This window comes from Nanorana parkeri, unplaced genomic scaffold (assembly GCF_000935625.1).
Source record: "Nanorana parkeri isolate BGI_ZX_2015 unplaced genomic scaffold, ASM93562v1 scaffold2249, whole genome shotgun sequence".
NCBI classification, from domain to species: domain Eukaryota; kingdom Metazoa; phylum Chordata; class Amphibia; order Anura; family Dicroglossidae; genus Nanorana; species Nanorana parkeri.
Window position 1 is genome coordinate 136,994 of NW_017308517.1, and position 25,430 is coordinate 162,423.

Below are 25,430 nucleotides of genomic sequence, written 5' to 3' on the forward strand. Positions count from 1 at the left end.
TGCTGCTTTCCTCCACCCACTGGCCAGCAATTCCCGACTGTCAAAATGACAGCCGAGAGTCGCTGTGTAAATATGGAAACTAGAAGCCGCTGCTGTAAAAAAATAAAGAACAGACCCAGTGTTTATAAACGAGAGATACAAAATAACATTGTTACTTTTCTATCTACTCCGCTTCATGCATCTGCAGATCAAAGTCATGAACGTCTGCACAGGATGTCAGTAAAAGTGACACCAAACTCCGGAGTTATATCCTAAAAATCTATCCCCAACCTGGGAACTATAGGCCGGTCAGTCTAACATCGGTAGTTTGTAAAATGCTAGAGGGCATAATAAAGGATTATCTGGTAGAATTTGTTCAGGAAAACGGGATAGTTAATGACAATCAGCACAGGTTCAGGAAAGACCGTTCCTGCCTGACTAACCTGCTAACTTTTTATGAGGGGGTAAGTAGAGATATGGACGGAGGTAAGCCGGTAGGCAATTTGGGGCAGGTGAAGCTACAATGGGGAGAAACATATCCAAATACAGAACGGAACACTACTGGAAATGACAGCCATGTGACACCTCTACGGGGCCAACACATATTCTTCCAAATGTCCTGCCAGATACAAGGAGCCGAGACTGGAAACCAGCTCTTCACTGCTCCGGAATGATGAGTGTGCGGGGGGTTTACCAGTAATATGAAAGCCGTCCATGTCAGTGCTGTGGTACCTTCTAGAAGCTTGGTGTCTCAGGTCCATTCATAATGTGTAATATTCAGTACATTCCCTCCCTGGTGTCACCTGACAGTACATTCCCTCCCTGGTGTCACCTGACAGTACATTCCCTCTCTGGTGTCACCTGACAATGCATTCCCTCTCTGGTGTCACCTGACAGTACATTCCCTCTCTGGTGTCACCTGACAGGACATTTCCTCTCTGGTGTCACCTGACAGTACATTCCCTCTCTGGTGTCACCTGATAGTACATTCCCTCTCTGGTGTCACCTGACAGTACATTCCCTCCCTGGTGTCACCTGACAGTACATTCCCTCTCTGGTGTCACCTGACAGTACATTCCCTCTCTGGTGTCACCTGATAGTACATTCCCTCTCTGGTGTCACCTGACAGTACATTCCCTCCCTGGTGTCACCTGACAGTACATTCCCTCTCTGGTGTCACCTGACAGTACATTCCCTCCCTGGTGTCACCTGACAGTACATTCCCTCCCTGGTGTCACCTGACTGTCATTTCCAGTAGTTTCAGGTCCTAGACACGGATATACTTCTACCTGCACTGGCCGTAGCTGTGTATAATCTCCGCCAAGATAGTCCTCTGGTCTTCAGCAATCTAAAGCTGCCCATAGATGGCCCTCAGAGGCCCTGCACCCAGCTCACCAGACGCACCGGGTGTAAGATTTTCACCCGAGCCGTCACGGCATCCTATGAGATCAGTCGCTGCTCACCACCACTGGATTCCGCTACCTGGGAGTTCTGAGCCTCCTGAATACAATGGCCCGCAGCAGAGATTCCTCCATTCACACTGTGAGCGCGGAAGGTGGGAACCGATTGATTCCGCTAGCTGAATGAGAGAACGTGGAGCCGTGTGTGGCTAGCATAGCTTTGGTTAAGGGGGATGATATGTTGGCTTTCTAAGATAACCCCCTGTAAGAGGCGTACCCCTGTTTATGGAGACACTAGGTTGTTTTTTTTGCTATTCTTGAGCTATAAAATGAATGATATCAAAGTTCCCCTGAATATAATTGGAAAGCACGGTGCTCGGGTCAGTAGGGGGGCTCAGGCTCGGTTGGGGCTGCATGGTTTTTGGTGTGAAAGCTTCAACCTGTGTGTCTTAACTCTTAAATGTTCGCGTATGGCCAAACTGCCAGCACTGATGTGACCCATTCATGGCCAGCCTGTCCCCCATGGCCATCGCCAGCCTGTGCCACACTGCCATTCATTGCCATCCTGCCACACATGTACATTCATGGCCAGCCTGTCCCCCATGGCCATCGCCAGCCTGTGCCACACTGCCATTCATTGCCATCCTGCCACCCATGTCCATTCATGGCCAGCCTGTCTCCCATGTCAATTGATGGCCAGCCTATCTCCCATGGCCATTCATAGTCAGCCTGCCCCCAAGTGCATTCATGGCTAGCCTGTCCCCCATGGCCATTGCCAGCCTGTACCCCATTGCCTTCCATGGCCAGCCTGTCCCCATGTCCATTTATGGCTAGCCTGTCCCCAAGTGTATTCATGGCCAGACTGTGCCACATTGCCTTCCATGGCCAGCCTGTTCCCATGTCCATTTATGGCTAGCCTGTCCCCATGTGTATTCATATTCAGCCTGTCCCCATGTGTATTCATAGTCAGCCTGTCCCCATGTGTATTCATGGCCAGCCTGTGCCCCACTGCCATTTAGGGCCACCCTGCCCCCATGTCCATTCATGGTCAAATGGTTCCCTAAGTCCATTCATGGTCAGTCTGTTCCCCATGTCCATTCATGGTCAGCCTGTCCCCCCATGTGTATTCATGGCCAGCCTGTCCCCCATGTGTATTCATGGCCACCCTGCACCCCAATGCCAATCTTGGCCAGCCTGTACCCATGTGTATTCATTCAGCCTGTCCCCCACTACCATTCACGGCCAACCTATGCCCCATGTCCATTCCCAGCTAACCTGTTCCCCATGTCCATTCCCAGCTAACCTGTCCTCCCATGTCCATTCATGGTCAGCCTGTCCCCATGTCCATTGATGGCCAGCCTGTCCTCCATGGTCCATTCACATTCAGCCTGTTCCCATGTCCATTGATGGCCAGCCTGTCCTTCATTGTTCATTCATGGTCAGCCTGTCCCCATATCCATTCATGGTCAGCCTGTCCCCATGTCCATTCATGGTCAGCCTGTCCCCATGTCCATTCATGGTCAGCCTGTCCCCATGTCCATTCATGGTCAGCCTGTCCCCATGTCCATTCATGGTCAGCCTGTCCCCATGTCCATTCATGGTCAGCCTGTTCCCATGTCCATTAATGAACAGTCTGTCCCTCATCACCATTATTGCACAACCTACTCACCCTTCCTTCTGCCACCTATGCAGCATTCTGTCAACATTCCAAATTGAAGTGTGATGCCCCATCACCAACCCAATAACATTAGCGTCCACCGTGGTTGTATATCATGCAATTGATTTAGTTATATTGGATATTTTGCAGTTTATATTGTCCTGTAAGGATGAGGTGTGGGGGGGAGGGGAGGGTGTGCCTGTCAGGTGCACCTGTATGGGGTCCCATGATCTAATGGCGACTCTGCTTATTCTTGCTGTATTTTGCAGATGCAATTCACTCTTCTTCTCTGTCCTTCCCGGACCGCACCACAAAACTCAGTTCTTTGCTAGGGTGAATGCAGCTGTCATTCAGACACAGTAGAGGGAAGTGAATGATGGATCTCAGGAGTCTGTGTGAATGACGGCTCCGTTAATTCATAGAGATGTCAATGGCGCAGCCACCTAGTCACCCGGATAGGACAGAGCAATGTATGAAATAGCTCTTCCCTATGCCGAGCTCTGTGCTATATCGGGATCATCATTTTTATTTTGTTATAAACTATCAGTTATCCTTTTATACTGTTTACATTGTACACCCGGGTGCATGCACAGACCCCGTATACAGCTCCCCTGTGTGTACAGGAAAAGGACTGTGCAAAGCTTCTTCCACCGGGTACAAATGTTTCACTCCGCACTGCGATAAGATTACACGTCTCTGCAGCGGGGAAGGCACTGTGCCAGATGTCATGTGACTCGGCATCATTCAATGGTATTAAACCCTCATTGATAAGTTATTATTTCCAGGTCAACATTCTTTTATCAGATACTGTTTCCAAATTCTTTTTTTCCCCACCAACCAGGGAGGGTGCACTTCCCAGAAATGCCACTTGACCTCCTGATGTGTCCTATGTACTCCTGTCCTACATGTCCTATGATCTCCCTCTGATCAATGTTTGTAAACGATGTTACTTTGTATCTCTCTATCTCCCTCTGATCAATGTTTATAAACAATGTTACTTTGTATCTCTCTATCTCCCTCTGATCAATGTTGATAAACAATGTTACTTTGTATCTCTCTATCTCCCTCTGAACAATGTTTATAAACTGTGATGGACCGCCTGGGTACCTCCGTCGGAAATCAGCTTCCTCCACTCTGGAGCCAGGAAATCATAATTACAGCCAATCCTTCCCCTAATACCCGGACAGGACTTGTCTATTAGGGTGAAAACCAAGAACTGACTTTATTGAAAACCAGCGCAGTATTGATACAGTTCTGGTGGTCTAAAAACATAATACAATCAGACATTAACTGAATGCAAACAGACATACCCTCCCCGGTGGCGTACACTTGAGGGGGAGGGAGGGCTGTAGTAATTTCATTACAATTAAGCATTAAACGTACAGTTGTCCTTTAACCGCCTCCTGGCCGGCTGGGAGCTTCCTGGATGTAACAGAGTGTAAAAGACGTCCTGTTAGCCCCGCAACCAAAATTTAAAAACAGGCAGTGGTGCCTGTGTGCATACAAGCAACAAGCATACGACGGGGTCACGTCGGGCTGATCTTTACCCGACGTGACCCCGCCTTTTATATTTTACTAAAAAATTGAGTAATAATAATTGTTTCCTAACATAATGTAAAAAAAAACACTTTTTTTTCTTAACAATGTTCAGTAATTTTTCCAATCTTCGTTTGTATCTTGGTTCAGTTTTTGAATCCTTTTCCCATTTCCCCCCAAACGTGTTGGTTGTGTCTGAAGTTCTTTACAAATAAATATCTTAAAGGAGAACTATGGGGTCCGGGCTTTTCCCCATAGTTCTCCTTAGGGTAACGGGAGGACACAAACTAGCGTCCTCCCGTCACTGTAGGCTCAGTATATAGGGAGCTACAGCTCGCGGTATACTGAGACGCTGCAGCCGGAGCGGATCCCGACTTAGACGACGGGATCCGCCCAGCTGCGTGAGTGACAGCTGGCTCTGCCTATCTAGAGGCAGAGCCAGCTGTACCCGCCCCCTCCCCCGTCCGATCCGCCAGTCAGCGCTGGCGGATCGGAGCGGGGAGGGGGGAATCCAGCCCCTCCCCTGTCACGGCAGAGAGCCGTGACAGGATCGAGAGGTGAGCGAAGGCCGTTATGTGTTCGCTCACCTCCCGATATACTGAGCCGACCTGTGACAGTCTCATTGTCACAGGTCGGCTAGAACTATGAGGTGAGTGAAAAGCACCCCCCCTCATAGTTCTCCTTTAAAATTAATTTCCACTGAGATGGAAGTTTGTAGTAGACGCTCCGAACCTCACACACTCAGAAGCGGCTCATTTGTTGAGTGTTATGACTGTCGTGACCAGAAAGGCAGCAGTTTCGGACCAGAACCGGGTCCTTACCTTTACCACAAACCTCCGGCGAGGGAAAAGCACTTTATTTCTCATTGATCTGAATGAATGTGTACTTCCATCAGTCCAGTGCTATCGCACGCACCTATCAAACCTTTAAGAGGGCTTTGTACTGCTTCCTGCATGACTTTCCGTTGTCGCAGACGCCTCTCTGAGTGCTCCTGTCCTCCTGTGAAGTGTCGGTATGTCCTCCTCGGATACGCTGCTGAAGTTATTTAGGTCTCGCTCTTGCCAGAGTCCAGAGCTGGCAATGTTCTGACAAGCGAGAGAGAGAGAGAGAGAGAGACGCGGAATGCAGGAAGCCGATTGGCTGAGAGCCACCGCTGTGATGTCAGGGCGGTGCAATCTGACAGAGTGCAGCTGATGTGTCAGGTATGTGTCCAGTGACGGGCAGCCTGCCACGGGCTTATAACGTATAATACTGGGAAGGCGAGACCAACAATCTGCAGCTTGTCTGCTTAGGGGAGACTAAATACCGCAGGAGGAGGGGGAAGCGGTGAATAGTTAGCAGCCCAGAGCAACTTTTAGTGATATTACCTACCCGCTATTTTTTTTTAAAAAGGTTCCCCGGCCTGTGTTCAAAAAACAAAAAAAGTGCACACTTTCAAGCTGTGCTGTATTTACAGGCACTTGAGTATTTATCTATGACTAGTGAAAGATAATCTGACCCAGAGGCGTAACTAGTGACCTCAGGGCCCCGATGCAAGAATCCATGAAGGTTCCATGTCCCAGGTTTCATGTCCCCAGCTCCCCATTATCTCCCCCTTCATGTCCCCAGCTCCCCATTATCTCCCCCTTCATGTCCCCAGCTCCCCATTATCTCCCCATTCATGTCCCCAGCTCCCCATTATCTCCCCCTTCATGTCCCCAGCTTTCCGCTCCCCGTGTCACCTTCCTTCATACTTCCAGCTCCCTGTCTCCCCCTTCGTGTCCGCAGCAGCTCTATTCGGCACCGGGCAGCAGTTCTGTGTGATGAGGGGGCGGGGATTACACCGCTTCCCACTCATTGGCTGCTGCCCGGCTGGATGATGCTTCACGCTGCGCCCGGAACAAGGTGAGGGGAGCAGCGTGAAGCATGTAGGGCCCAGGACAGGAGGAAGAGGTCCCGGGACTGGTAATCAGCGGTCAGCAGGGGCGCCTTACTCCTGTCGTAGGCCCCCTCCAAATGGCGGAACTCCAGGGCCCGGCCGCGACCTCTGCGACCCTGATTCGGTTCCTTCGTCAGAGTCATTGGACATTCCCGGTGTTTTGGGTTATAGGGAAGCATGAGGTCACTTTCTCTCCTTTCCATTGATTGGTTTGCTGAGTGTCGCACCTACTCATACAGAACTTGTTTCAATGCCAAAGTCTTAGGCCTGGTTCACACCTGGGCGTTTTACAGCGCTGATTGACGCGCTGTAAAACGCTCAAACAGTCAAATCCCATAATGTGCTATGGGCATGGCTCCCACCTGGGCGTATTTCAGCGCGTAGTGATGCGCTGAAATACGCCCGAAATAGTACAGGAGCTTCTTTGGGGCGTTTTTCAGCGCGTTTCCCTTGTTATTCCCGAGTGTGGCTAACAAAGCGGTAACCCCCGAGCCACACTCGGGAATACAGCGTAGGACTTACCTTGTCCGCGATCACCGCTAGGTCCTCCGGCGGCTGCCGACTTACGGGTTCCGTCCCTTGCGAGCGGCCGCGTCGCAGGGGGGCGGAGCCGGCGGGAAGTTTGAAAGTGAAAAAAAATATAAATATTTTTTTAAATAGAGAAAATAAGAAAAAAAAAAACATACTGCCAGTGAAACGCGCGTTTCACTGAACGGGAAAATGTGCTAAAAAAGATTTACAGTTGGTTTTCTTTCAGAAGCAGCCACAGCCTGAGTAGAAAAGCCTCCAGCATGCTGCACGGAAGGACCCTCTGTGTGGAAGCAGTGGTCTCTATGCGGAGGTCCAACCCACACACTGAGTCAGAGCTAGAGCTCAGGTCTGACCACCAGTCCCTTATTCCTCGCTGTCAACGCTAGACATGGGCAGCGGCTAAAAATGTGTTTTGTTTAGTTTCGGATTTCGTTTATTTCCTTTTTGGAATTCGGATCCTATATGTGTTTCGTGTCGGGAATTGGATTCGTATTTGGATCTGATTCGGAATTCGTGTCGGATTCGGTTTCGGAATTCGGACCAATTCCCGAAAAATTCAACTTGAGGTGGCGTAGCAGAATTGGCACAATTGTCATTTCTGGTTGCTGTGCTCTCGTCTTTACTATTAAAGGGACATTAAAATCCTTTTCTTAATTTGTTTTTATCCGTTTAAATCTTAAAGGAGAACTATGAGGGGGGGGTGATTTCCACTCACCTCATAGTTCTAGCCGACCTGTGACAATGAGACTGTCACAGGTCGGGTCAGTAGATCGGGAGGTGAGCGAACACATACCAGCGTTCGCTTACCTCTCGATCCTGTCACGGCTCTCTGCCGTGACAGGGGAGGGGCTGGATTCCCCGCTCCGATCCTCCAGCGCTGACTGGCAGAACGGATGGGGGAGGGGGCGGGTACAGCTGGCTCTGCCTCTAGATAGGCAGAGCCAGCTGTCAGTCACGCAGCTGAGCGGATCCCGGCACAATTGTCGGGATCCGATTCAGCTGCGGCGTCTCAGTATACCGCGAGCTGTAGCTCCCTATATACTGAGCCTAGGGTGACAGGAGGACGCTAGTTTGTGTCTTCTCCTTTAACAGTAGACATGTGCACCAGCAAAAAATGTGTTTCGTTTCGGTTTGCTTTGATTGGGATTTTGCTTTATTTCGTTTTTCGGAATTCGAGTCCGAAAGTCAATTCGTTTCGGAATTCGGATTCGGACTTTCGGACGTTTCGTTTCGTTCGTTTGTTCGTTGCAGCAAAGTGACATTTAAGAGGGAAAAAAAACGTTTTTTTGTTCTCAAGTGTCACTTTGCTGCAACGAAATTTCGTCCAAAAAAAGAATCGGAAATGCGGATTCATTTGCATTCGTTATATCTGGAATTCGGAATTCGGATACATCCGAATTTCCGAAATTTCGTCCGAATTTCGATTCGGAACGAAACTAATTGCACACGTCTAGTTAACAGTGCACGCATAGGATTTGAACGAAATTCGTTCCAAATCCGAAATTTCAGATTCGGATGCTTTTGGATGAATTCGGATATGTTATGTTTCGGAAATTCGGATGCTCCGAATCTACGAATTTCCTGAAATTTCATCCGAATTTCGATTGGCAACGAAACGAATTGCACATGTCTAGTCAACGCTATGGCTCTCCAAACAGCAGGGGGCATGAGGTCCAACCCCTTGAGTCAGAGATTGCCAAACAGCAGGGGGCATGAGCTTTGCTGATTGGAGGGATCTATCTCTGACTCCAAGGGGGGGGGGCGTGTCTGACCTCTTAAGAAATCTTGGAGAGGAACTGCTGGGCTCCTTACCGGAACCCCTTATGTATAAAGGAGGGGAGCTGTAGTAACCACGGATGGTGCCGTGCATCTTCAAATATATGATAAATGTCACCAGCCCACCTGTGTCTTGTGTCAATAATCCATCTTTATTGATGCAGACTGTCAAAAAAACAACGTTTCGGGGGCCACGCAGGGTGCCCATCATCAGATTTTAGTATGACACTAAGAAATAGCATACTAAAACCTGATGAAGGGGACCCTGCGTGGCCCCCGAAACGTTGTTTTTTGACAGTCTGCCTCAATAAAGATGGATTATTGACACAAGACACAGGTGGGCTGGTGACATTTATCATATTTGACATCTAAAGAGAGACCACTGCTTCCACACAGAGAGCAAGGTTCCTTCTTTGCATGCATCCTGGCGGGGGGGAGGGGGTCAGGCGTCTCTACTCAGGCTCTAAAGAAAACCAATTCTTTGCACAGCTTTTCTGATTGAAAATGGAACCCCAAAGTTCTCCTTTAAACTTTCAAGAGTACCTTGCACTTTGCCCCGAATGGACACAATGCCAGAGGTAAAAGGGACATGAAAGTGAAATGGGGTGAATACATGGGCAAGGCATACGCAAAGTAATAAAAACTACAAATACACAACAAGGAGCCAAAAGAAGAATAGAGGAGCAGCGGCAGAGATGAGGGCCAGCCTGGGAGGAGGAAGTAACGAGTCCAGGGCTCTCTGCGGTCTGTTTTTTTTTTGGATGAGAAAATGTTCCGGAAAGGATTTAACGATCTGTCGCTGTAATCACGCCGGATCCGCAGACAACAATCACGTTTATTATAATTAATTGGCCATCCGTCTCTTATTCGCTGCAGTCGCGGACATTCTCCAAAGAACGTCCGAGAAGCCTACAGAAGACCTTATCCAGGCTTTGACTTCAGCAGTAAATAGATTGATGCTTCATCTGGGGGTAATGAGGGGGAAGGAGACATTCTGGAATCAGGGTCACAGCTGGAGCCCTGGGGGCTATGGGTGCGGCAGTGGTTATGGATTTGCTTCTGCTGTTGTCGTGCCGCTGAACCCGGCATTAGCATTTGTTGTCAGGCTTTGCTGTGGTAAGAATTAACCCTAGAAGGGTTCTAGCATAGAAGCTACAGGCTGGCCGAGACTGGGGACATCGAGGTCCTTTTCCGCTATGGATTCACTTCACTGTATCCCCTTTTTTGGCCCTGTTTCTGTCCACCTTGGGGTGTACCCACTGACCTCTCCCTTACATAATATTATAGATCAAACATCCAGCAGGCATAGTGAGACCTTCTTATAATGGCCACAGCAGGTGTACAGACTCTTATAGAGATCACAGTACTCCCCCTGACAATGCCTTCATCTGCTTTTCTCTCTGAGACATCTTCGTTCATGTATCATCCAGGGTCACCAACTACTTCCTGGACTGAAAGCAGTGGTGTAACAATCGCCATAGCGACCCAGACGGCCGCTATGGGGCCCGGGCACAGGGGGGCCCGGCCAGGGCATCCCTTTGTTGCTGTGTGGGCCGCATGGGTCGCTATGGCATGTAAGGGTGCTGGCTGTCACGTCACTGACACAGCTCAGCAGCGGCTGTGAAGATCACTGACAACCTGTCAGTGATGTGTGCAGCGGGCGCGGCACGTTTCCACCTCACAGCCGCTGCGGAGCTGTGTCAGTGACAGCCAGCAGCTGCGGCAGAAGAGGCCGGCGTTCGCAGTGAAGGAGGAGGTGGGGCCCGCCTAAGAGCAACCCCGCCTCTTCTTACATCACTGGCCAGCGACCGTCGATAGAAGAGGAGGCGGGGCCCGGGAACGGAAGAGGAGGCGGGGCCCTGGCGACCAAGGAGGCGGACATCGCAGACAGGTAAGAGGTGTGCAGCCCATCTGAGACCCTGCAGAGCCCACTATAGAGAGTCTATGGCGGGCTCTGCAGGGTCACTCTCAGGTGGGCTGTTTGGTATATCAAGTGGGCTCTGCAAGTGGCATAACTAGCAATCACGGGGCCCCATACAAAATTTTGCTATGGGGCCCTGTGATTTCTAGTTACGCCCCTGACTAAAAGGTTCACTTTAGGCATCCAAACTTAAGAACTGACATTTGTCCAGAGCGTATCATGTTTCCGGTGATCAGCTAAGTTCCTAGATTCTTTTTATTAGATTGAAAGTTGGATTCATCTTGGCTGGGCTCGAATACCCGGCATAGCTGGGCTCGAATACACGGCATAGCTGGGCTCGAATACACGGCATAGCTGGGCTCGAATACCCGGCATAGCTGGGCTCGAATACACGGCATAGCTGGGCTTGAATACACGGCATAGCTTAGTGCCATCTGCACACGCAGATATGACACATTTCATCCCGACATGTTCATAATTTATAAACAAGCCAAATGGCGCTGGTCCCCGGACAGAAGCTCGGGGTTCACCACAGACAACCTCACACTGTTCAAGCTATGAATCATTGATCGCGGCTCTCTGAGTGCGCTCTTCTAGCCGGTCCCCTAACCAATTTACGGTTTGCGTTTTCCAGACCAACAGACTTTCATTTACACATTAAGTGGCTGTCAGGCACCCGGCCAATAGACAAACACTTTTGCGCAATAGAAATTTACTGCCTGCATTTCCTTATCTCTGGATACATTTCCTCATCAGAATGAAGTGAATTTGTTTGATTAGAAGGCCAATTCATAACTCTAGTCTGCCCGTTTCTTGTAATGATGTTTTCCAAAGCAAATTCTATAAAGTGATCCCTCTGCAACCCCCGCAAACCTTCCAGGCCTTCCAACAACAGTTCAAATTGATTTGGCTTGCACCTCAATCCTCAAAGTTTGAATAAGTCTAGACCCCATGGGTAGAACACTACCCCCCAGGAGTCTTCAATCAGTCCCTATTGGTCCACTGACGCATGAAACCATCTTTAAAACTAGTCCACGTAAGGACATGAGTTGGTGCAGATCCACCCTCCCGGTCCCCCACCAAATCCTTATTATTGTCCTCTCTTCCCCATGACTCTCCCTAATCATTTCCTTCTTCGTTTTTATGATCTTTTTTCATATCTCTCTAATAAGCCCATATTAGATATTTTTGGACCTCCCCCAATTTGCTGGACCTACTGGTGAGTCAGCTGATACTATAAGCTACAAACCTACACTATACATCAGAGACTGTTCATCTTCTCCTAATCCCACCGCTCGCAAAAGGAGCCACTTACGCCTACCAGAGGTCTAACCTAGCTAACATCATGTGGTTTGGGGCAGTAGCTCCTGGTGCCTACCATCTAGCAAGTGTGGGTAGGCCTGGGACTGGATGGTCTAGCATTGCCTTGCACTGCCACACCCCTGACTGCTCTTCTAGCTCCCGGGAACGATTATATTTTTTATTATCTGTTAATCCTGCCTGTAGATCCATTATTTTTCCACTTCCTTCAACAGGGTGACAACACTAGATGATGGTGGATGTCCCCCGCCCAGGAAATGAGGCGGACTCTATCTGACTGGTGTAGCTTCTAATGCACCTTGTCAGAAGCTCCCAGTGTGCGGTGAAATCAGAGTAAACGATTTCAGTCCAGGAGAGGAGCCGGTACAACTGTGCAAGACTGAAGGTGTAGCCAAGTGGAAGACTGGATCCCCATGGGGTAAGGCCTGGCAGTCACCATCCAGGCAACATCTAAGCTAAACTTTGTTCCCAGCGGCCATTGGCCTGTATGAGAAACTCAAGGCTCACTCTTCACCACAGCCGCTCTCTGGGGGTGAGCTCTGTTCCATAAGACAAGTCTCATCACCACACCGAGTTGCCTTTTCTTGGTTCCCAACTAACAACCACAGGGGTTCTGAATCCCAAGACACCCTGGCAGAGCTTATGGGTGTACAATGTAGCACCTACATGGACCTTTTCCTAGGATACACCAGGCCGCCACACCCTGCACACACAAGGAGTCAATTGATTGAGATCTAGGACCATGACACCCTACAATCCTAACTTTACTTCTTGCAGGTCTCAACAGAGCCATTTTAAGACCCGGGCAGCTCTAAGTTACATAGTTACATAGTATTTGAGGTTGAATAAAGACATTAGTCCATCAAGTCCAACCTATTAGGATCTCATTCTAGGAGTACCTGTACCCCTGTATATTACCTGTACCCCTGTATATTACCTGTACCCCTGTATATTACCTGTACCCCTGTATATTACCTGTACCCCTGTATATTACGGTCCCTTAAGAAATCGTCCAAAAGTTTCTTGAACAATTCAACATTATTTTCTGAAATCACCGCCTGTGGCAGTGAGTTCCAGACCCTAACTGATCTTACTGTCTTAAGTCACATGGTCTCACTTCTTACGTGTTCATAGAGGTTTGTTGGAACCTTCTAGTTGTCTTCCTTTCTTATGCTCATCTTCTGGTGTCACTCTTAGTGGTGCAACTGCAGTGTTTCCTCGAGCAACCTTCTGATGTTCTACAAAGACACTTTAGCTGCAGTAATGCTCTTCAGATTGCAGGATTAGCCAGCTCATTGGCCGGAAGCATGGGCAGTTCTAAGTGCAACTAAAATGATGATCCTATGCTGGTAAAGGTCTCTTTATCTGGGCTCGGGAGTGATCGGGAGATGCAACAGACTCTCTCAAGCTTGTAGCATGGAATGTCCATGTACCATGTCCTCTGTGAGGTTAATGGAGGAATCTATTTGAAACTGGATATAAAGGAAATATCATCCAGTCCGGGTTTACATCTACTTTCATATGGATTTTAATTACTCTGGATAGCTTTGTGATGTCATTGGATGACTTCGGCCTTGAGTTCATTGGAGGGGTTTGGGGGTATTTAAAGTCCATTGATAGTTCTGCAGAGACATTGGTTGAGTTACCCATCAAGATGACAATGTTATCACACATGGGAGTATAATTGTATTGTTTTGGTTGTATTGACTGCATGATATTTCAGCTCTAGTAGCTCCAACATCAGGGCAAATGAGAGCTTCATTGCTGAGATCTCTGTTCTGGAGTCCCAGCTCCGCCCACCTGCCGCAGACACTGGAATAGGCTTTCACCCTCTGGCACTTTCTATGGCAGGGTTGGCTAGGCTAAGAGTTGGAGAGATCACTCTTCACTCATAGAGAAATACACTGTACATCTCACCTACAACATGGACCGGGCCAGTACAAGGATTGCAACCGTATGAGCAGGGCTGGATTTATTCCCTCTACTGCCCCAAGGCCAGGTTCCTCGATGCGCCCTCCTATCCGCCAAGCCCCCCCATGGAGAATGGCCGACCTGCAGGCTGCATACAAGTGATCTTGGCGACATTGCCGAGATCACTTGTACAAAACAAGTGACGGCTTCCCCGCTGTACATTTAGCTCTGCTTGCCCAAAGCCGGGCTATATGTAGAAAACTACTACCCGCCCGGCACCCGGAACTGCATGTCCCAGACATCGGGAGATAGGAATTCCACACCCCTGCTGCCCCTCTACTCCCTACTGCCCCAAGGCCGGGCCTTGGTTGGCCTTGTGGGAAATCCGGCCCTGCGTATGAGTGAGACGTTCACTGCTGCAGCATGAAGAGGGAGCCGAGAGTTTCAGCGTGAAGAATATAACAAGCCAGTCAGAAATACGTCAGCTTTGGTTGATCTGATTCTTTGGATATTCCCCGGAGGACATTGAAAACAAATTTAGAACGAAATGTCCGCGTTGTTTGTTGATTTCTAAGCAATGAAATATTTGTCTGGTTGCGTTGGCCACGCACTGTGGTGTACAAGGCATTCCTGACAGATGAAAATACTCCAATATAAAGAGAGAGTCAAGGCCAAGGACCTTCCACTTGACCTCAGCAGGGGAAACCCTTGAGGGACTCCATGAGGTCATCTCATGTCACGTTGTCACATCACATTGTGTCCATGGGGATCCCAGCTGTGATAGATCTTCTATGAGCGTGGAATATCTCCTCGCTTCATATTGTGAGACGACTAAGCCAAAGCTGGCTGGCAAATATTTTGGAAAGTAGAGGCAGCGGAGGAACTTCCTATGCTCCTCAGCTCCGTCTAGTGGTGGTCAGGGTTGGTGCTGCCACTAGGCAAACTAGGCCATCGCCTGAGTCGCAGCCAGGGCCGGACCCTTTTGCTGCCACTGACTTACGTTGTACGTTGTGGCAGCGTGCGGTGTTATGGGAGTTCTTTGGTATGGGGGGTTGTTGTTATGAGTGTTTTATAGGATTCCTGAGGTATGGGGTGTGTTATGGCAGTCCTGAGGTAATGAGGGTGATATGTGGTGGTCCTGAAGCTTTGGGTCAGCAGGGGTTATTTTAGCGGGGGGGTTGGGCGCCTGTTTCGTGGTTATTTGTTGGTATGTTACCCTCAGTAGGGTTGTTGGGTCGTGTGATGGGGGCTAGGGGAATGTGATTTTGGGGGAGGGTGTTTGGGGTGTGTAATGGGGGGAATGTTGCAGCGTGGGTAAACGGGCCACTGTTGGGGTCAGCGGGTGATAGCGGCAGGGGGGGTACATTGTGGTCAGTGGGAGACAACAACGGTGGAGCGAGCGGCCTCCTAATTAGAGAGCCACCTCAGCTGCTTCCCGTCTGACGGGCCAACAGTGCTAAGGGGGTGCCCATGATGCTCTTAATCCGGCCCCGGGCGCAGACCCGATCAGCGGCTTCCTCACAGGATCGAATGATGAGCCCTGGAGACAAAGCCGTCTACTGCAAACTTCAGCCAATCCGTGATGGGGGGGAAGGGGGATTGCAAGTAGCTGGTCTTGCTTGCGGCACAAAATAGTCTAGCACCGGCCCTGGTGGTGGCAATGCAGAAGGAAACGTCATTCGCAGTGGCGTCACAAGGGGGGTGTGGGAAGTGCGGCCCGCTCCCGGGGACACCATTGGAGGAGTAATAGCTTGACCATTGGAGGGGTGACACCAAAATGACTCGCAGTCATTTTGGCGTCAGCCCCCCTCTGAAAAGTCTTCTCATTCCTCTGCCGGCCTCCATCACCAAGATGGCCGCCGGCAGGTAACAGTGGTACCGCGCGTGACGTCATCACGGGCACGCGATGGCGTCACTGCGGGGTGTCACCCGGTACCCGCACCGGGTGTCACCCCGCCTCGGGACGCCTCTGGTCATTCGCCCAACTTTATGGCGGGTGGAAGATTTCTACATCAGTCCCTTGGTGTGAACTCTGGACCTGTAAAAGCTTTTACAATGTTGGACAATTTGGGGCGCACACAATTTTACGGCTTGACGTGTTTGGTATCTCTATACTCAGTGCGAAGAAATCGATTATTATTTTGTGTTTGAGTGCACCAGAAGCATTATGAGAGCATGTTTTACACTGAAAACTATAGATTTGATCAACGTAAAAAAGTCGCAACTGCTACTATTTTATTGTGCAGGGTCTCGGCTTTCAGAAAAATGTTGTTGGGGTTTAAAGTAGTATTCAGGCCCAAAATGTCACCTAATAGTCTTCCTGTCCCCCCTATTGCTTGTATAGGCTTTGCAGGGATAGGAAGTGGTGTCACAGACAGAAATCAAGGGATAGCAAAAAGTTTCCAGGCACACTCACCAGCCAGCATGCAAAAAAAATTGTCTCACCGCTAAGGTTAAAAACAGAGGTTTAGATACACGTCTACTGCAGAATATAGGGAAGCCGCACAGCCACGTCAAGGCACCTCCATATAGTGCGGTGCTAACTCTAAGCTATGAGAGTCTCCATCTTGGAGCACATGGGGCAACAGATAAAGTTGGGTGCAGGTTTGTCAGGAGGAAGCCCAATCTCCCTTAAAAGCAAGATGGAGAGGTGCCTTGGCGCGGCTGTGCGGCTTTCACATATTCTGCAGAAGACGTGTATCTAAACCTCTGTTTTTAACCTTAGCGGTGAGACAAGTTTTTTTGCATGCTGGCTGGTGAGTATGCTGGGAAAACCTTTTGCTGTTACTGTTTAAAGCCCTTCCATGTGCACCTTGATGTAAAGATGGTAACAAATTGAGAAATCGGGGATGACACAATCATGTAAATCCTGGCTGTGTTCATAAACGTCTGACACAGATTAGACCCTGCAGAAGCTTCTCACCTTGGCTTGATGCTACCAAGTAACAAGTTTGCAGTCTGATCCCTGTGGTTGGGGAGAGAAGGGAGGAATGAAGGAAAGGAAAATGCTTCCTCCTGCCTGCAGCAGACTGATGACATCCTCTCAGCCCAGGCAAAGTCACTGACTGGGGCTCAAGGACAACTTTCTAAAGAAAAAGATGGAGCTGTTTGTTTTACTTTAATGATAATGTTCTTGTGCGTTGTGCATGGAAGGAATATGAAAACCTTACTGAATGGTCCACTTAAAGCAATGTGGACCAAATGCCTTTACAAGCCCAGATATTACATTGTAATATTAGCAGTGACATCATCACTGTGCTCTACGTAGCCTGTGCAAAGAGCAGAGCTGTTGGAGGGACCTAGCAGGCACCACCCACTGCAGGAGGGGGGTGGAGACAAGGCCAGTCACCTTGCACAAGGAAAAAGAGAGCAGCAGAGAACGGTCTTTATTACAGGAGGGGGCGGAGACAAGACCAGTCACCCTGCACAAGGAGAGCAGCACGTCTTTATTACAGGAGGGGTCGGAGACAAGAGCAGTCACCCTGCACAAGAAGAGAGAGCAGCAGTGACCGGTCTAGGAGGGGGGCGGAGACAAGACCAGCCACCCTGCACAAGAAGAGAGAGCAGCAGTGACTGGTCTTTATTATAGGGGGGTGGAGACAAAACCAGGGAGGAAGGAGAGAAGAGAGGAAAAAAACTTTACTTTGAAGCCATGGAATATTTGTGTTGCGTCAGTTAAATGGTCAGTAAATGGTCCTTCATGAATGGTCAGTCACATGACAAATACCCATGTTTGTGTGTGTGTGTGCGGCTTGCATTAGAGTTCGCTTGCAGAGTTCCACCTAAAAACCTCCAAAATGTAAACAAAAAATGTTTCTCTTTGTTGATTTTGGGATTAACAAAAGATTTCTTGTTATTTCAGATCTGAATTGGGTGAGGATTCTCCTCTACTGCATCATCTTCCTTCTCAGCGTCTTTGGGAATACTCTGATCATCATCGTTCTCGTCATGAACAAACGCCTGCGCACCGTCACCAACTGCTTCCTACTTTCCCTGGCCGTCAGTGACATCATGGTGGCCCTTCTTTGTATGCCCTTCACCCTCATCCCTAACCTCATGGGCAATTTCATCTTTGGAGAGGTCATCTGCAAAATGGCCGCCTACTTCATGGGTGAGAACAACCCCCTCCCCTCCATATGGACACCTGACCCTCACACCTATAGGAGCTTGTTGGACGTCCTATTGCAAAACCATTGCCATTAATATGGAACTCTCCTTCTTTGTGGTCTTGTTTCTTCTGGTAACACTTTTCACAAGATGGTGGAGTTCTGTGTGTGGGAATCTGCGCCCATTTAGCCAAAAGAACATTTGTGAGGTCAGGTACTAACAACCAATGTTCCAGGTCATCCCAAAGGTGCTCAGCAGGGTTTAAGTCAAGGCTCTTCTGCAGAAACTCATCACACCATGTCTTTCTGGAGCTGGCTCTGTGTACAGGGGCACAGTCATAGTGGGACAGAATAGGGTCTTGCCTAAATTTTTTGCACAATTATCTAAACTGTCCTTTTCTTGCTGTAGCGTTAACAGAACCCTTTACTGGACACCAGAACTCAGTCATTTGGAGCTGTATCCACTATCTTCTGACCATATATTAGGTGTGATAGTCAGGTGTCCACAAACCTTTTTGCATGTAGTGTTTTTACCTGCTCCTGCCCTGTAGCTACTGAGATAGACTATTCCTATGCACTTGCTGAAGTTTTCCTAAAAGGAGAGCTATATGGCAAGCTCTCTCTTTCCAAGTACATGTTCAGTCCCAGTGTTGTAATAAAGAACAATGTCCCCCAGCATCCTTAAGAGTCTAGACAGTTAGCACCCCATGCAAATAGAGAATCATAAGAGCAATGCTAGGGATAAGGGTAAGTTGACCCCAAGCTCTAGTGAGCTTCTGCAATGCCGATTGGTGATCTACCAGATGGTCTTTTGTACAATGGAGTTCTGTTAGTCGTTTTAGGAAGCATTTCCTAGCTGCAGTTTGGTACTACCTTAATTGGTCAATAAGGCTGTAATGGTCAAGTAATGTCCACCATGGAGAGGATTGCTGACCACCTGAATGAAGTTAGGTTTGATCTTGATTGTTGGAAATTAGTGTAAGGGCAGTATAGAGGAGCATGTTCAAAGGTTCTCAGTTCCATTCAGCCTGCATTTCAGATTAGTCTGAGGTGCTTCTGACTTCCATTTCAGGTGCATTTGACTTTCAGATGACCTCCTCCTGACCTGCAGTTGACCTCCTATATCCTTCAGTTAACCTACTATGACCTGTAGTTAACATCTTAGGACCTGCAGTTGACCTCCTCCTACCTGCAGTTGATTTCCTATGGCCTGCAGTTGACCTAGTATGGCCTGCAGTTGGCCTAGTATGGCCTGCAGTTGACCTAGTAAGGCCTGCAGTTGACCTAGTATGACCTGCAGTTAACCTAGTATGGCCTGCTGTTGACCTAGTATGGCCTGCAGTTGGCCTAGTATGGCCTGCAGTTGACCTAGTAAGGCCTGCAGTTGACCTAGTATGACCTGCAGTTAACCTAGTATGGCCTGCTGTTGACCTAGTATGGCCTGCAGTTGGCCTAGTATGGCCTGCAGTTGACCTAGTAAGGCCTGCAGTTGACCTAGTATGACCTGCAGTTGACCTAGTATGGCCTGCTGTTGACCTAGTATGGCCTGCTGTTGACCTAGCATGGCCTGGAGTTGACCTAGTAAGGCCTGCAGTTGACCTAGTATGGCCTGAAGTTGACCTAGTAAGGCCTGCAGTTGACCTAGTATGGCCTGAAGTTGACCTAGTAAGGCCTGCAGTTGACCTAGTATGGCCTGCAGTTGACCTAGTATGGCCTGCAGTTGACCTAGTATGGCCTGTAGTTGACCTAGTTTGGCTTGCAGTTGACCTAGTATGGCCTGCAGTTGACCTAGTATGGCCTCATTGGCCTGCAGTTGACTTCCTATGATATGTAATTGATCTCCTTACCTACAATTGTACTCCTCCTACGGCTTGCAGTTGACCTACTATGACCTGTATCAAGCCTTTCAATATTCTTTGACTTGTTCGGGGGCAGAAGCAGTTCTGACGCAAACGATAGCCCCTAACTCAAGCCCCAAATAAATCTCTCTTAACTGAGGACTGGCTGTGTATTTGTGGAAATATATCTATTGGCCCAGCCACTGAGCAGATCCTTTGTTTCCTCTCTGTACAGGGATCTCTGTCAGCGTCTCTACTTTCAACCTCGTGGCCATCGCCATTGAACGCTACAGTGCCATCTGCAACCCTCTGCAGTCCCGCGTATGGCAGACCCGCTCCCATGCATATAAGGTGATCGCTGCCACCTGGACCCTTTCTATCATCATCATGATCCCATATCTGGTCTACAACAAGCTGGTCACCTTTACCATGAAAGAGAACATCGAGGGCTACCAGTGCCGCCTCAAGTGGCCCAATGACCAGGTGCAGCAGGCATGGTAAGATGTCCCTGGCATCCTTTTGTATGTGAATAACTGCTGCCAGTGGCGGCCATGGTTGTCTTCATGGTCAGAGTGTGTAGAGAGACAGTCTGCACCCACATTGTATAATATTGTTCAGAATAGCAAGAGTTTCTCTGGGGCAGAGACTAAAGGGAATGGCTCAGTGTTCTCTGTACAGCACTGCGGAATATTTACATTATGACACATTATATATTTACACTGTATTGCCAAAAGTATTGGGACGTCGGCCTTTACACGCACATGAACTTTAATGGCATCCCAGTCTTAGTCCGTATGGTTTAGTATTGAGTTGGCTCCGCCCTTTGCCGCTATAACAGCTTCGACTCTTCTGGGAAGGCGTCCACAAGATTTAGGAGTGTGTCTATGGGAATGTTGGGCCATTTGTGAGGTCAGGTGCTGATGTTGGAGGAGAAGGCCGGGCTCGCAGTCTCCACTCTAATTCATCCCAAAGGTGTTCTATCGGGTTGAGGTCAGGACTCTGTGCAGGCCAGTCACGTTCCTCCCCCCCTCCCCCATCCATGTCTTTATGGACCTTGCTATACCGTTCTCCTGGCTACCGCCAAACCCAGACACATCTGGCCTACGTGGCCTACCACTTCATGGCTGAGTTGCTGTTGTTCCCAGTTGCTTCCACTTAGTTATAATCCCAGTAACAGGTGACCGCAGAATATTTAGTAGCCAGGAAATGTCACTGATTCCACTTATTCCACAGGTGACAACCTATCACGGTACCACGCTGGAATTCACTGAGCTCCTGAGAGCGACCCATTCTTTCACAAATGTTTGTAGAAGCGCCTGCATGCCGAGGTGCTTCGTCCTATACGCCGGGGGCCATGGAGGTGATTAAAACAGCTGAATCCAATGATGTGGAGGGATGTCCCAACACTTTTGGCAATATAGTGTATATATATATACAGGAGGCTGCTGGTTTGGTGCTATAGGGGAGTGGTAGATAGTGAAGAATCATACATTGAATTCATATTACACCGTCCTTCTTCCTTCTCTGATAAGCTCTACTTCAGCTGAGTAATTGTGTACTCTGCGCTCTACCAGGTGAGGGCGGTGGGTCAGGGAATGAGGTTGGGACAAGGACATCAGCACCTCTACTGAATGGCAGATAAGCTGCTCTTAGTAAACACAGACCGGAACAGCAGAGGCCGAAACATAACTGGAGGCCACATACCAGAAGCCCATTATAAACACTGAGTGTCCGGATTATTATATACACCGAGTGGCCGGATTATTATACACCGAGTGGCCGGGTTATTATATACACCGAGTGGCCGGGTTATTATATACACCGAGTGGCCGGGTTATTATATACACCGAGTGGCCGGGTTATTATATACACCGAGTGGCCGGGTTATTATATACACCGAGTGGCCGGGTTATTATATACACCGAGTGGCCGGGTTATTATATACACCGAGTGGCCGGGTTATTATATACACCGAGTGGCCGGGTTATTATATACACCGAGTGGCCGGGTTATTATATACACCGAGTGGCCGGGTTATTATATACACCGAGTGGCCGGGTTATTATATACACCGAGTGGCCGGGTTATTATATACACCGAGTGGCCGGGTTATTATATACACCGAGTGGCCGGGTTATTATATACACCGAGTGGCCGGGTTATTATATACACCGAGTGGCCGGGTTATTATATACACCGAGTGGCCGGGTTATTATATACACCGAGTGGCCGGGTTATTATATACACCGAGTGGCCGGGTTATTATATACACCGAGTGGCCGGGTTATTATATACACCGAGTGGCCGGATTATTATATACACTGAGTGGCCAGATTATTATGACCACCTGACGTTTGTAGGCAGATTAGCTATAATTTGGCGCTGAAGTTCTCATTGTTGGCTCATTGTTAAAGTGTTTAAAGACCGGACTGTCAGCCGAAAATCTGGGTCTGAGCGTGCGAATTGTGGCCGTCAGCGACTAGTCAATGTTAGGGCAGAACGGGGGAGGGGCAAGACTGGTACAAGACAACAGAAGGGCGACAGCGCCGTGTCAGATTCCTCGCATCACCTTTCATCATCTCGTGGAGTCACCAGGCGGCCCAACGAAGTACTGATGGGGGGGGGGCATAATAATCTGGCCACTCGGTGTATTTACCGAAAGCAAAGGAAGCCGGTGGAATAAAGTGACGGTAGTCTCAGTCAGATGGATGGATACCAAGTATGTCAAGACCTAAAATGCAAAACAGTGACAAGGTGGAGAAGACATCATCCGCCCTTCTCCTTCTTCTTCTTCACCTCAACCTATCGGAGAATGCTTTGTATTCATTGAAATAAATCCAAGGCGCTCTCGGAATGGCGGTGGTGCAGAGGGAGCGACTCCCTGTGTTCGGAGGGGAAGGTGTTGGGGCCGATCCGGTTCAGCTCTAAGACTGAATTTTTAGGCTCCTCCTGTTACCGGCTATTTTCATGTTGAAATATGTTTCTTGGTGTCCTCAGGTACGTCATCCTGCTGACCATGCTCTTCTTCATCCCGGGCGTTGTCATGATCGTGGCCTACGGGCTCATCTCTCACGAGCTCTACAGAGGGATCCAGTTTGAGATGGACCTGAACAAAGAGGCCAAAGGTAACTGATCGGTGGCAGCCAGTGCTCGTTCTGTTTTTCCTCCGCAGATAGTTAATACTTCAGGACCAGATAGAAAACACGGCCCTGCCTTCCAGTAATACATCTGCTTGTGGGTGGAGCTTAGCGGAAAATGCAAAATGGCCATAATCTGTTATATTAGATACAAGACTGAGAGAAGCAACAGCTGGTAAGCCCGGAGACGCCGACCAGCTCACACGCGTACAAATGCCGGAGATGATCAGGATGGTGTCCATTTCCAGTTTCAATTCACCAAATGCTCCTTCCCAGTGACCTCACAGACAGTTCTTATTTCAGACATCAGAGACTTACTGGGAAATTCCTCCTTTCTGGTGCTCCATGGGCCCAACACAGAGCTCTGCACTTTGCGGCAATCACTTAGGCTCCTTAGAGACACTGCCACCTTGTCAGTGCAATACATGGCGACAGTGTCCCAGAAAGGGCATCCCAGGACCCAGTTATATCCACCTTCTCTGCGCTCTCTCTGCGCTCTCTCTGCGCTCTCTCACAGCTCTCTCTGCGCTCTCTCATAGCTCTCTCATAGCTCTCTGCGCTCTCTCTGCGCTCTCTCTGCGCTCTCTGCGCTCTCTCATAGCTCTCTCATAGCTCTCATAGCTCTCATAGCTCTCTGCGCTCTCTCATAGCTCTCTCATAGCTCTCATAGCTCTCTCATAGCTCTCTCATAGCTCTCTGCGCTCTCTCATAGCTCTCATAGCTCTCTCATAGCTCTCTCATAGCTCTCTCATAGCTCTTTGCTCTTCTGCAGCTGGTGAGAATACTCTGCGCTCCCCGGTGTGAAGGATCATGTGATCTGCTCTACCATAAAGGTGCCTTTGCCAAGCAGCCGAGGGCTAAGCGCTGTCACATGACTGTGGTAGTAGCATCACCCCTCCCCTGAGGTGTCTACACAGCCTGATCTCAGCACCGGCTGCAGGGGAAGTGCCAGAACGAGGTCCGTTAGCAGCCAAGGCAAAAAGGTGTCTGTGTAACAGTGTATCAGAGAGCTGTCAGTGCAACAATGTATCAGAGAGCTGTCAGTGCAACAATGTATCAGAGAGCTGTCAGTGCAACAATGTATCAGAGAGCTGTCAGTGCAACAATGTATCAGTGAGCTGTCAGTGCAACAATGTATCAGTGATCTTTCAGTGCAACAATGTGTCAGTGATCTGTCAGTGCAACAATGTATCAGAGAGCTGTCAGTGCAACTCATCCGCACAGTAGTCCTAGCACAACAATGCATTAGTGAGATGTCATTGTAACAATGTATCCGTGAGATGTCAGTGCAACAATGTATCAGAGAACTGTCAGTGCAACAATGTATTAGTGAGCCAAAAGGATGTTTCGCAGCACGTACCTCCCTTTCCCTCCTATACTGCCAATTGATGGCAGAGGGAGGCGGAGCACGGAAAGAGAGGGGGGATGGGAGAATTAGAGGGGGGATTTAGACTGACACTGCTTTGTTCTCTTGCACTCTACTGGAATGATACTGCCCGGGGGCCACCCATAGGGAGCGCCTGCTGAGCCCGGGCCTGCTATGGGAGTGATGCCCATACCCCCTATCAGCGGCCCTCCACCCAGGTCTCCAGGACTTCTTTTGTGTTGTTCCCTCTCTATGGAACTCCCTTCCCCATGACATGAGGCAACCTTCCCAGACCCGTCCATTCAGGAAAGTGAATCATTTTGATGCATCCGTATTTCTCGCATTGTAGAAGTCACACATATCACAAAGCACGAGGAGAGATAGAGATTCTTTTGTTCTATATTTCAGTCTTTTTGCTGCATTCATAATAATTCATATTTTTTTTTTTTTCTTAATGCTCAGCCCTCAAAAATGGAGTGACGACGGGACTAACGACGCCGGCCCCCAACTGCGACGAGGGTGACGGCTGCTACATCCAAGTGAACAAACGCCGTAACACCATGGAGATGTCCACGTTGACCCCCGGCGGCTGCAGCAAGATAGACCGGGCGCGGGTCAACAATTCCGAGGCCAAACTCATGGCCAAGAAGCGGGTCATTCGCATGCTGATCGTCATCGTGGCCATGTTCTTCATCTGCTGGATGCCCGTCTTCGTCGCCAACACCTGGAAGGCCTTCGACGAGGAGTCCGCGTTCAATGTCCTGTCTGGGGCCCCCATCTCCTTCATCCACCTCCTGTCTTACACGTCGGCCTGCATCAACCCCATCATCTACTGCTTCATGAACACGCGTTTTCGCAAAGCCTTCCTGGGAACTTTCGCCGGCTGCATCAAGCCTTGCCGGCGTTTTCGCGAACCGGAGGAGGATGTAATAGCCACCGGAGCGTCTCTTTCCAAATTCAGCTACACCACCGTCAGCAGTCTGGGTCCTCCATGAGCGGGAAGGGGGGGGGGGGGGGGGGGCAGGTGATGGGAG

General features: G+C 49.2%; 1 protein-coding gene across 1 annotated transcript in view; it reads left to right on the forward strand.

Moving 5' to 3' along the window:
* The window catches only part of LOC108801206 (cholecystokinin receptor-like), a 28,915-nt gene extending 3,492 nt beyond the window's left edge, over positions 1-25,423 (forward strand). The window contains exons 2-5 of the mRNA XM_018573138.1: positions 17,812-18,060; positions 20,129-20,390; positions 22,891-23,018; positions 24,859-25,423. Of these exons, the coding sequence (XP_018428640.1) occupies positions 17,812-18,060; positions 20,129-20,390; positions 22,891-23,018; positions 24,859-25,391 (1,172 nt within the window). The 3' untranslated portion in view covers positions 25,392-25,423. The remainder of the gene's footprint in view (positions 1-17,811; positions 18,061-20,128; positions 20,391-22,890; positions 23,019-24,858) is intronic.
* Positions 25,424-25,430: the final 7 nt, after the last annotated feature.